This window comes from Lutjanus erythropterus, chromosome 10 (genome assembly GCF_056507025.1).
Source record: "Lutjanus erythropterus isolate fLutEry1 chromosome 10, fLutEry1.hap2, whole genome shotgun sequence".
Lineage (NCBI taxonomy): Eukaryota > Metazoa > Chordata > Actinopteri > Lutjaniformes > Lutjanidae > Lutjanus > Lutjanus erythropterus.
In genome coordinates, this window is record NC_139326.1 from 11,158,114 (window position 1) to 11,171,368 (window position 13,255).

General features: G+C 40.7%; 1 protein-coding gene across 1 annotated transcript in view; it reads left to right on the forward strand.

The window, feature by feature from the left end:
* prkg2 (protein kinase cGMP-dependent 2) overlaps window positions 1–13,054 on the forward strand; it is a 30,339-nt gene extending 17,285 nt beyond the window's left edge. Inside the window, exons 7-19 of the mRNA XM_084728190.1 lie at window positions 1,582–1,659; window positions 4,275–4,369; window positions 5,238–5,306; window positions 5,811–5,909; window positions 6,062–6,212; window positions 6,950–7,086; window positions 8,428–8,517; window positions 8,804–8,945; window positions 9,991–10,154; window positions 10,383–10,505; window positions 10,850–10,912; window positions 11,416–11,482; window positions 12,024–13,054. Coding sequence (XP_084584316.1) covers window positions 1,582–1,659; window positions 4,275–4,369; window positions 5,238–5,306; window positions 5,811–5,909; window positions 6,062–6,212; window positions 6,950–7,086; window positions 8,428–8,517; window positions 8,804–8,945; window positions 9,991–10,154; window positions 10,383–10,505; window positions 10,850–10,912; window positions 11,416–11,482; window positions 12,024–12,119 — 1,374 coding nt within the window. The 3' untranslated portion in view covers window positions 12,120–13,054. The remainder of the gene's footprint in view (window positions 1–1,581; window positions 1,660–4,274; window positions 4,370–5,237; window positions 5,307–5,810; window positions 5,910–6,061; window positions 6,213–6,949; window positions 7,087–8,427; window positions 8,518–8,803; window positions 8,946–9,990; window positions 10,155–10,382; window positions 10,506–10,849; window positions 10,913–11,415; window positions 11,483–12,023) is intronic.
* Window positions 13,055–13,255: the final 201 nt, after the last annotated feature.

Genomic DNA, 13,255 nt, shown 5'->3' on the forward strand with positions numbered 1-13,255 from the left:
ACAGTAAACACCAGGGATTGTTTACGCGTGGTTGCTCTGATTTGTTTGTTCACTTTTCGCCAAAGTCCTCTATAGTCAAATGGATTACGGCCGTTGTCTCAGCGGCGGGAATTTGGCACCTGTCCCAGAGAACATTTCATTCTGGTCACCTTCAATTCGTTGCACTTCCGCCTCTTCACCTAAAAGCTTTAAAATGGAAGGCGATCTGGCAGCTTGCTGATTCAGCAGCCTGGCTGTAGTGCTGTGGTCGGGATGATGTGTTAGGTTTGGTGTATGGAGAGACTGAGAGACAGGATGGAGTGGAGGGATCTGTCTGTAGGACTGAGAGAACATGCTGTACCTCGGTGTTTAATATGTGTCGTTCAGTTTTATGATGCCCATAAAACTCGACTAAACACTGAAACAAACTCTCGCAGTCAAGTGTGATCGTACTGCACCAACTGGAGTGTGTCGGAGAGTGTAAATGACCGACCCTCCAACGACGTCTAAATCTGACAGTTTCTACCGTGGCCAGAGGGACTATTTGTTTCTGATTGGCTGACAGGTGTCCGTTATAATCAAATCAAAAAACCTCAAGGTTAAAACATTTTAAATTAGTGTGAAGGGTATATTTAATCTGCAAGTAACCATAGAAACAATATTGAGGCTTCAGGCTATGTTACATTTAACTCTTACTGGTGAAAAGAACCGCAGACTCTATTTGTGATGGGTACATTCAAGCGTAGACACCCATTAACACACTGACATTGACTCATGGGTCAGACAGTATCTCTCTTTGAGCTTGGCTTTCATTTTAATCTCATCTACATACAGGTAAAGTTTTGTGACTGCTTCTTGAACGGTTGTGACGCTGTTGCCATGATGCTGAGGCAAAATGAGGCAAAATCTGTGCACAGACAGACAGGCATATAAACATACAAACAAAGTATTCAAACCCGCTTCTGGGGTAGTTCCTGCTCTTATGACTCTTTAATGAGGCAAAGAGAATTAAACAAACTCTGCTCAACATTTGTTTGCTTTTCTCAGCTTCATGTCAATCTAAATCATATACTTTCTGATTTTAGACAGATATTTGAAGCTATGCCTCTGAAAATATAGTTTATGTATATATATATATATGTATATATATATATATATATATATATATATATATATATATATATATATATATATATGATATAGTCATGTGTCTCTATTTTGACATTTTTTGAATTTTTAAATTAAACATAGACCATGACGTCTCAGCACAAATATTCACCACTGACAAATTCATCCTATTAACATGATCATGAAAGGCCCTCATGATAGACATCAAAACACCATAATTACCACATACTATTGACCTATTCCTCATGTTTCATTAATCTCATGAGCCCCTAAAAATCCCCTCCTGATCAGTAGGTTGAGAAGCTCTGAATGACAGAGCATCATCGATGGCTGAACTCTGAGCTCCCATCCCGCAGGGGAGCGGCTACCAGGAATCAGACCAGCCGGGTCGATGGTTAAATCAATGTAATGCTTCAGTTCTGACCACTGTCCTCCCCCTCCTCACCCACCCCTTCTCTCTGCCTGTCCCATTAGGAATACTATGACAAAGGAGAGTACGTCATCAGGGAGGGAGAGGAGGGCAGCACCTTCTACATCATCGCACAGGGAAAGGTAACGTGTACTATGTTGTTATATTGTAACAGGTGACATGAACCAGCAGGACAGACGCACACACACACACACAAGCACATCATTTACCTCATGATTTATGTCAGGAAATTCAAACTGCAACCTAACCTCCTAAACCTGAGACTGACCAAAAAAGTCCTCACTCCTGCTGTGAGTGTAATTTCATCTGTCTCCCAAAAGACACAAACAAGGAAAACAACCATGTTTGTACAGAGAGAGGCAGATGCTTAGTTCACCTCCACCCCATCCCACAATTATTATCAGTCATTAACAATAACTGTGGAAGCAACTGGTAAAAAAGTATCCATTTCACAAAAAAACTAAATTAACAAAGCTCAGTGTATAAAGCCATGCTACGGGCCAGCATACAGCCACATATGGCTAACGTCAGCATGCTATAATGCCCACATTGATAGTGGTCACATGCTGATGTTAAGCATGTTTTCCATGTTCCCACCTTAGTTTCACATGTTCACATGCTAACATTTGTTTATTAGCAGAAAATACAAAGTGCAGCTTGGGCTGATGTGTAATTTAGTATTACGTATTGGGCCAAGTAAATTTTTGACCTGATGGTGGCGCCAGAGGAAAAGTTCAAGGATTATCAAAATGATTAAAAATTTATCCTGAGGGGGACGTCCATCCAACAGTTGCTTTGAGGCTTGATGGCTCGTGTTAAGTGGTAGGGAGTCCACAAAGTACACAACCGGTAGGAAAACATGTTTCCTCATGTGACACACTGAAAGCTGAGATTCTCGTGTTTCAATTGATGCCAACCATTTTGACATACAGTGGTGCAATCAGTACCACAGATAAGCAAACAAGTAATTATAAAACTGCGGCCACTTGCCACTGAAGGCATGTAGAAATCCATCGATCGATTCTGTCTGTGCTGGTGGACCGACACAGAGAGCCATGTCGCTTGTATGGCTAAAAAACAATAATTGCACAATTAAGTGAATAAAAATAACTGTAGTCGGGGGGGAAACTTTACTGTGTGGAGAGTCACCAGCATAATGTGGAAATATCCAATACTTACAGGAAAGTTCAGCCCATTTTTACAACAATAGGTCTTTTTAAATAGGGTTTTGCCATTATTCTCTCCGGTTATGATAAGATGCTATTCATGGGCTGCACTGCAGAGATTTCTGAGACGTGTTACTGTAAGACTCTGGAACAATGACTCTCATTAGGGCCACAGACACGAGCCTTAATCCTGTCCTTATAACAATAAAATAAATCCCCTAGTGCCTCGGATAGACAATACTGCGTGACGTCTCTATTGCACTGATCATCACGATGCTGCTCCAGGCTTTGCGGCTAAGGCTTTTCTCATCAGTCAGTCAGAGTGTTGAATGGCCACAGAAATACCACTAGTCTGCTTCTGCTTTCATTTCTCCTCTTTTCCCTTCAATTTGGTTTCCACCGGAGTGTAAACAAAACAGCATACGACAATGAATGTAGCAGTTATGTCATCCTACAAGTAAATCTGCAATTGAAAGAGGAGGAAAGGTGGCAATTTGAACAATTAAATAATTGATTCACTGACTCATGTGCTTTTTTTTGGATACTTGTATCAGACCCTAACGGTAAATGTTCTACACCTGACTCAAAATGCATTTTTCCTCAGTGACAGGCCAGTTTTGGCCAGTACGACAGCAAAACAAGATGTTGGTGAAACTGTGTGTGAGTCTGGGAGGTGTTGTACTATGACTCACCCGCCCATCTGTCTGATAAGTCAGCAACCTGACACCACGGAGTGAGGGGAGATGGAGAGGGGCCAGACTTGTCCACAGGGGACTTTCAAAATGCCATTATGAGCCGATGCGAGACAGCAGCTCCACGGCGCTAAGATAACCAAACCAGAGAGAGAGAGACACATGTTGTTTGGGAGGAGGAAGGGGGCTAATACAGGAAATGGCCCTACTACCTCCCCCTTCGTACCCCCTGACCAGGGAGGGAATAAACTCTGAGAGTGCCTGCCACCAGGAAAAACAGGGGAAGTCAAGGTCGCCGAGGTCAAACGGGACACTTAGCTAAAACACACTGCGGCCATTACAGCTGTGATGTCATGGCAGCATTTTTTTTGGCAGGATGGTGCCACGAGTGGGAAGTTTGACCTCGACCGGGGTGGACCTCGGTTTTTAAAGCCTCACAAATAAAGAGGAAGTTTCACAACATCCAGGCTGCCTGAGTATTTTTGTTGAAAACTGCTCCTCTATAGGCAGCAGTGTGAGGAACAACAAGCAGAACAAACAGAGACAGCTGATCAAAACCCTCTGAGTCTGTTCTGACAGCATGTCAAGAAAATACAGTGCATCACATAATGGCTTATAGCCCATCACTTTCCCATTACTATGGGAATAAAACTTTAACACGTTGCCTCATCCATGAACATTTCTGTCTGTGTCATGTCAGATAGAATTTCATCCTCAATTGAAAAATTAAAAATGAAGAAAAAATCTCCCATGATCCCACACTACTTCACGACATCATCAAACTATGTTTTTTGTTTCTGTTTTGATGTGAAACAGACCCCTAGCATCCATACTTACATACTGTGCGTTAAAAAAAATCCAGCTAACTGTCTTATGCAGGTGAGGGTGACCCAGACCACCGAGGCCCATAAGGCGCCGCTGATCATCAACACGCTGCAGAAGGGAGACTACTTTGGAGAAAAAGCACTTATAAGGTAAAAAAAAACATTGCATACCATCACACGTTGTCATATTACTCCTGTCTCTGGATTTTCTGGTGGAGAGAAACACCGTTTTAATAGCCAAGGCAGGTTAAGTTATACTGCCCAAAATAACAAATTTGTCTCAGTGGGTTTTAGGACACCCTCTATTCTCGTGGCCTCTATTCAAATGAGGAAAAACGCAGTACCTGCTTTCCATATTGAAAACAGTGACAGAAAGGAGCAGAGCTGAAAAAGCTTGTGGTGAAAATGCAGCCTTTCAGAATCTGCAAAATAAGAAATTGTGCCATTTAATCTGATCTCATCAGCAGCCTGATGTACAGCCCCACCTCTAAATCATTACTATTAAATAGAGCTGCAACGAACAATTATTTTCATTATCAATTAATCTGTTGAATATTTTTATGATTAATAAATTGATTGTTTAATGTATACATTGTCAAAAAAACATCATCCAAGAGAAATAACAAAATAAATGTCAGCAAATCCTTACATCCTCACATTTAAGAAGCTGGAACCAGCAAATGTTTGGTATTTTTGCTTGAAAACTGACTGAAACGATTAATCAATCCTGAAAATACTTGGCAATTAATTTTCTTTCGATCAACTAATCAGTTAACTTACTAATTGTTGCATCACTACAACTAAATGTTATTTCTTAATGTAGGTTTTTGAATATTTTCGTTACAACTGTACTGGAAATTTTTAGGGATATAAAATGCACCATCTTTTGATTGCTTCAGAGGAAGAACACCTGTGACTGTCTTGCAAAGTCCTCTGGTTGCTCTTTAAATACAAAACGCCCTCCTCATCCTCAAGTCATTATGAATCACATTATTCATGTATGTGATATCTCTTCCAGTGATGATGTCAGGTCAGCTAATATCATCGCTGAGGAGAACGGGGTGGAGTGCCTCGTCATTGACAGAGAGTGAGTATTCTGACATTTGAAGTGTAGTTTTCTGATTAAGGAATGAACACCAAACACTGACAAATATTGTTCCCTCTGTAACAGAAAGTTATCAGTCAGCACATTAGATTTACACTTGACTGAAAATCTGACTGGGCAACATTACGTTGTGTGCTTTTTTAGTTTTGGGAATGAGCTAAGTTTTCATTATCAAGGAACTGAATGAGTTTCTTTCACAACCAATTCTGACAAATGTGTGAATGCCAGCTGAGCTGAGACTGACAGTTCCAATTTGTCCTCCCATCACCACAATGTAATGTGATCTTCTTAGGAAACATACCTTGGGGTATTTTGGTATCTGTCAGCGTCTGTCAACAGTGTGTGCAAAAGTTGCTCTGATTTCGCCCTTTATTGTAGTTCTTTATGTTAGCGGGATACCTCAGTTACATCAAAGTCGGTGTTATGACGCCTCTTAGCCAACATTCCAGTGGTTGCACTGTTGACGTGCAGTTTTTGTTTTTCTAGGACATTTGATCAGACAGTGGGCACCTTCAATGAGCTGCAGAAGTACCTCCAGGGTTACGTGGCAACACTGGATCGTGACGACAAGAAGAGACATGCCAGGTAGGTGCACCGCTACATGCTCAGGCCAGGGTGGTGAATAAAATGCTGCGTTGAACCATCATTTTTTAAACATACCAGTGTTTCTCATATTTTGAATTCCTTACTTTTTATTGGCTGGTTAAAATGAAGCCCCTCCCTCTGTCTGCATCCAGGAAGTCGGTGTCACGCCACCAGAGCCAGCCCCTGTCGCCAGACGTCATCCAGCTGAAGGAGATGGTGTCAGTGTTCCCTTCATCCAGACCTTTTGACCACCTGGAGGTTGTCGCTACACTCGGTGTTGGTGGCTTTGGACGAGTAGAACTGGTGAGGCCTGAATCTTGAATCCTGAATTACATTTTGTTTTTGTTTTTTTTGCCTTTTAGGTCTGAAATGTGACTTTGGAATAAATAATGCAGAGAACTAAAGGTTAAAACTGACAAACTATCATACAACCATGATATTTAACCAATTATTCACTGTGAAAATGACACTTTCTCACACTCACAGTTTGATAAGTCAGTTTATGAGATGAACGCCTCCAATTCAGTACCGTGGGAATCTTTTACCCTTTTACCTTCTGCCTCACAACAGGAACATTTTGATTCATCATAGCAAGAAAACACAGCTGTTATAGATGACAATAATATGGTTGAATTCCATTCAAGTGTCACAGTAACACACTGTATGCCACCATACGTCCCATGGCCTTGGATCATCTAAATGGAATGTAGCCGGTATTAAAGGAGAGATTCACAATTTCTTGAGTCTGTCTAAAAAAATATTCAGGTGTTCATATGACCATTCAAGCAGAGTTAATTGCTGTTGTCAGTCCTCCTTTTCATCAATCCTCATTCTGTGCAGAAATGAAGAAGGTATCTTCCAAAGTTGTAGTATTTTTAGTACAAAAATTGACATATGAACAAAAAAGTGTTATGTTATGAACCTATCTTTCAATGTTATTAATTACAGCTGTGCTTTTCCTGCTGTGACAAGTGAAAAAGTCTGTTGTGACAAAGGTCTATTTTGTGACGTTGCAGCCTGTTATTTATTTCCACCTGCAGGTGAAGGTGCAGGGCAAGGACATCACCTTCGCATTAAAGGTCATCAAAAAGAAGCACGTGGTGGACAACAGGCAGGAAGAGCACATCCACTCGGAGAGGAAGATACTCGCTGAGGCCCGCTCGCCTTTCGTTGTCAAGTCAGTCCTCCTGCTCACCCCTCCAACCCCACCCCCAAGCACATTTCCATTTTTTTATCCCACATGATGAAGCTCTTCTCTATTAGTCTGGGAAAACAGTGCAGCGCTTATTAGTTTTTGATGAGATCACAGTTGAGGCCTCGAGCAGATTACATCTTCTCAATGGGGCAGAATGGCAGGGGATATTGAGATGTCAGCTACGAAAATGTAGTTATTTGTTATGAAATATCACAGTGGTGGCTTTTCTTTGCCTTTTGTGAGATTATGATGATCCAATTTCACTGTATGCAGTGGAACAGACATAGATATTAAAGCCATTCTTCAACCTCTGAAATGCTCCCCTTGCTGACCTCCTCTTCATTCACTCTGTGTATTTATTTGACCTTTTTCATATGTTTTATCTATTATCTCTTCATATTTCTAATCTGTTTTCAAGCCTGATTTACAGTGAGGTGTTCTAAGATTTAAGACCTTGTGGGATGACAGTATGATGGAGTGGTTAACATTCACTCAGCTGTCTCAAGTGTCTTTGAGTGTGACATTGAACTTGTACAGGCTCCTGGGTTGCCATAAACAATTTACTCTGAAAACATTACCACAAGGGTCAATTAAAATCTCATTAGTTTGCAAATTATGCAATAATTTGTGCAGTAATGTTTTTAAATATATTACAGTCCACTGCAGTACAGTGTAATAATAACCACTGGGGCTGCATTATTTCATTTAAGCATCCTGCTTACTGTTTATGATCTGTTTTGTATCATTAGTTCTCTCCCTGCTGTTTTTTTATATGTAGTTTATCACTATAATGTTCAATAGCAGGAAACCAAGCCTGAGTAATGTTGCATTTTACCAAAGGAAAGCTAATGTGGACTATTTAGGCAAATGATTATCAAATGTGAATTTCCTTGGCTAATTTTGCAGCGATAATTAAACAGAAAGAGATTAGAGAAAAGTATCCTGCATCATGAATATTTAATAACCAGAAAAATAATATGATGTCAGACTTGACAGTATAAATTGTATTTTTATTGACGCCTAAAAAATAATAATAGTCCAAATATATAATAAAAAGAACAGATGTGAATCCTAAATGATAAAACAGCAGTCCTGTTTACATGGAAACCTTGATAACACCTTATTTGAACGGTAACAAAGACATCTCAGACTATGTCAACTTGATGTTAAAAATGACAGAATGACTCTTAATGACAACATTCATCAATACTGATAAAACACTGTTATGACTGCATAATGACAGTCTTATGCACACCTCCACAAATAAAGTTTTACCAAAAGCTTTTACTTTGAAGCTAAACTTCTTTCTCTTTCTTACTCCAGACTGTACCGTACGTTTAAGGATAACAAATATGTGTACATGCTGCTGGAGGCCTGTCTGGGTGGAGAGATATGGAGTCTCCTCAGAGACAGGTAGGAGACACCAACCACTGACTGATGCCACTGACGCTGTCACATTTTTGAATACTTGCCAGCTTCTTGCGTAAAATGATTGCATTATTGTCAGGTTGCTACCTAAAGAGGGAACATATCCTGTCCAACAAATAAGGAATTTCAGTCATCGTGGATCACTGAATGAGGGCCGCCTGCAAGTGGGTTCAGGTGCATTTGTAAAATGAGACCACTGCTGCCGCTTCTCAGTGTAGGGTCTGATACCACTTGTCAGCAAAAAGTTTAAATTTGTCTTTCTTGTCTTTAGGGGGAGTTTTGATGAGCCCACTGCCAAATTCTGTGTTGGCTGCGTCACAGAAGCTTTTGATTACCTCCATCGCAAAGGTGTGCTCTACAGAGACCTGAAGCCTGAGAATCTCATGCTGGATACTGAGGGATACATCAAACTGGTGAGTGTGCTGCCAGCGACTGAACATATTCTGTGTTGAAAACATGCAGCCATACCTGGCAAGATGATCTTTTGATCCAGAGCCGGTCCTGACCTCCCTGAGGCCCTAAACAAAATTTTGCCAAGGGGCCCTCTTACCTGACCCATGAGCCATGTAATCTATTTGCTGTTGCCGCACAGTCACACCTGACACCTTCGTGCTCCCACTACAATCCTCTCTCCCTAAACCCAGTTGGCTCCATCTGTCACTCTAAGAATAAGTAGATCTATACAGAACAGAATGAGGTACAAAAAGACAATATTTAACGAAATAATTTGTGTAGAAGCTTAAGATAACTGAATATTAACGTTATCAAGAAACTGTAGAATATATAAAATGTAGAAAACACTTAGACTTCAGTAAGGTTTTAAATGCAGGACTTTTACTTGTAGTGAAGTATTTTTACGGTGTGATATTAGTGCTTTTGCTCAAGTGAAGGATCTGAATAGTTATGAGCGCCTCTGAGGAGTCACATCATGATGGATTAACTGGTCCACAGAGGTTGCCACTGGAAACCGTTTTATTTCATGCACATGCATATGAACTTGTGTTCACACCCGTTGGCACTCACCAAACGTGATAAAATAGTTAGTATTTCACTTTCACTTCTGTCAGGCACAAAATCACATAACAGCCCCCGGGAAGTGTCTGCAAGGCACGACACAGACAGACAGACGGGCTGCTTAGCCCAGCTAACAGAGATCCATCATGCACTGCAAAATATCACATCAACTTAACTGCAGATATCAAGCTTGGAGAGGAGAAAACACAAGTTAACCTGATTACTGTTTGCCCCATTCACTCTCGGGATGTTATTTTCCCTTTAATTCTGCTTCATCCTCTCATCAAAGTTGTAAACACTGACATCAACTGTGACACAAGGGGGAGGCGGGGCCCTTGCGTCCCTCGCAGGGCACTATGCCCTATAAACTATTTTTCCTAGGAAAGTGCTAAAAGTTCAAAAAATTATTTTTTTTGGGTTAAGTGATAAACTCCTCCTTCCCAGGTTGACTTTGGTTTTGCCAAGAAGATCAGATGTGGCCAAAAGACCTGGACCTTCTGCGGGACACCAGAGTACGTGGCCCCTGAGATCATCCTCAACAAGGGCCACAACTTCAGTGTGGACTTCTGGTCTCTGGGCATCCTGGTGTTTGAACTCCTCACTGGCAGGTTAGTGCATGTGGTCATCTGTGCTTCCACTCTGCAGCGAGGCTTCTTTGGAGGACAGCACCCTGTAATCATCCTTCATCTAGTTATCACTTCAATCTCCTCCCGCTGATTTGCAGTAATTATTGTTTGCTGACTGGAACGGAGTACTGCTGAAAAGCTAACAGACCTCAGCTGAATCAAAGGCTCAGTGGAATTAAATCTCTGCATTTTTTTTCCTCCACTCCAAAGTCCTCCGTTCTCAGGGAGTGACCAGATGATGACGTACACCTTCATCTTGAAAGGCATCGAAAAGATGGACTTCCCCAAGAAGATCACCAAGAGACCCGAGGACCTCATACGCAAGCTATGCAGGTACAAGATCACACAGACAGAGCAACATCCAGAAATAAAACTACTCGCTTACATGCTTATTTTATTCAGCCACCAAATTGAGTACCGAAGACTAATCCATTCTAGGTACCCGAGACGGGTCTGAACCATGTAATCCCGTAAATTGCCTTTGAGTCCTGAAACCCAGATATACAACTAAACTAGCGGAGGCAGTGACTTAAAATGTCTAAGCACTTTGAACTTACTGAATGACAAAATGGCAACCAAAAAGTTTAATGTCCAGTATTGGAACAAATCAAGCAACATTACAGAACAATGTTTCCCTGTATCAAAACTTTTACGTCCCACTGTGGTCTACTTTACAGGCGAAATCCCTCAGAGCGACTGGGTAACCTCAAAAATGGAATAACAGATATCAAGAAGCACAGGTAAGAAGGAACTGACTCATGTTGTTGCTGATCTCAGTGGGAAGATAAGCCACGCAAATGAGCACTGATTGAACATTATGAATGTGGGCTGGTGGTTTATGACCTCAGCAATTATATAATCACTGAACATGCTGTACAAAAGCAGTGGGATCCAAAACATATTCAAAAGGCTTATCACATTATTGGACTACATACAGTCCTCATATTTGTCTCACTTCTTATTCTGCATAACTCTTCATACTGCGGCCACATATATCCACAGGAATAAGGGGTCGAGTTCAGGGCAAACATTCACAAATGTTCCCTGTGACAGAATGAGTCACACTAACATCTGAGAGTTAAACTGGTCGGGCAAAGTACCGTCAAGCTTTGTTTTTAAAAAACTGTCCGTTATGTGTTTGTGCTGGGAGAGTCAAACTCACGATTGAAAAAGTACAAACAGAAAGAGATATAGTTCTACTTACAGACATATTTTCCTGTGCTCTCTGTGTCTGTACCTGAAGATGGTTTAACGGCTTCAACTGGGAGGGACTGAAGGCGAGGAGTTTACCATCTCCACTGAAAAGAGAAGTAAGTACAGATTGTTATCCAAACGTGTAAAACTAACATTATGTTCTAATACAAAGCAAACATGATGATAGAAAAGCACAGATATAGATTTAACCTTTTCATGCCTTCGTGGTGGCGATAGCTGTAGACAGAGGCGGAGACAAAATCATGAAACATCACACAAATGTCTAATAGGACAGTTTTGCATTTTTGTGTCCTGGAGCAGGCAGCTATACCACTTTATGTTTTTACTTGTTCACATATTAACTGGATTTACAATGAACACACGTGGAAAGGAAATGGTCGTGTCACTGGTAAATTCTGCACTGCACTTGTCAACATGGGCAGCAGATGTAGCAGTGAACCTCTGATGTTGACTTCTAGTGCTCCTCAAGGCTTCTCAGGAGGGGATAACAGTTGAACATAAACTATGTTATGATACACAACAAGTCAAATGTCATTTTGAAGTTCAGTACTATTGGATTCCAAAACTGAGTTAGTATTCAGGAGGTATTTTAAGATATCAGTCTTTCACTCTTTCCTCCATCGTCTTCTTTTCCAGCTTACAGGACCGACAGATCACAGTTATTTTGACACCTACCCTCCTGATGAGGACAGTCCTCCTGATGAGCTGTCTGGTTGGGACATGGACTTCTGAGACATTCTGCTCCATCTCTCCTTTTTTTCTGTCCAATGTACATGATAACGACCAAAACGTAATGGGCAGCATGGGTTTTTAGGTGACCTTACATGACAACAGTAGCTGCAGTTTGCTGGTTATTTTATTTTATAATGTTATGGTTGGTTGTCTCAGCACAGATGAACAGTTACAGGACAGTTTTCCTTTGAGTTTAACTGTGAACAGGTGTTACTCTGTTAAAAAGCTTGTTACGAAACTATCACTGTCCTTTTGGTTAATATGTCTGACTGGTTTCATCCATTTATTCTAGGGCTGCAGCTAATAATTATTTCATTATCCATTAATCTGTCGATCATTTTTAATGAGTTGTTTAGTCCATAAAATGTTGGAAACTGTTAATTATTTTTTCCTAAAGCCAGAGGTGATGTCCTCAAATGTCTCACAACCCAAAGATATTCAGTTTACTGACACAGAGGACTGATAAACCAGAAAATATTAACATTTTAGAAGGTGAAAACCAAGAATCTGGGCATTATCAGGTAGTTGGCTATTAATTTAATAGTTAACAAGAAACTAATTAATTGACAAATCGTTGCAGCTCTAACTTTTCCCCTGTGGTACAGTAATAGTCACGTTAGCATTAAAGCTGAAATCCATAATTATTAGCTGCTCTGATTGTCCTCAGTTGGTACAATGTATAAACACGTAAATCCAACACAGTTGGTTGTGTTTGTGGGAAAGGGAAGCCAGTTAGTGATCGATGGTTGGGGCACTTGTACAAAGCATACTAGGCATAGCAAAAACATCTGCGTGCCTTACTTTAGAGCTGGGTAACGACAACCAGCTCTGCATCAAAATTGATTGCAAAATTATAACATCCTGTAATTCATGAAAAAAACTTTTTCATTCCACAACACAGATTTCCAAAGATAAGTTTTCAATCTGCTTCAGTCTACAGTTCCAGTTATTGATGCATTTAAAATTCAGTAGTTCAGTTTCATAAAAATAACTTTTTGTCGTACATGCTGAAACTGTAACAACATCCTGACAGTACCACATGAGACAGATAATATCTGAAAAAAAATCTGGTTCCTCTGACGCCTCCTTGCGCTCCTAACGGCAATTCCGAAAATTCATCATGCCTGAACGAAAAC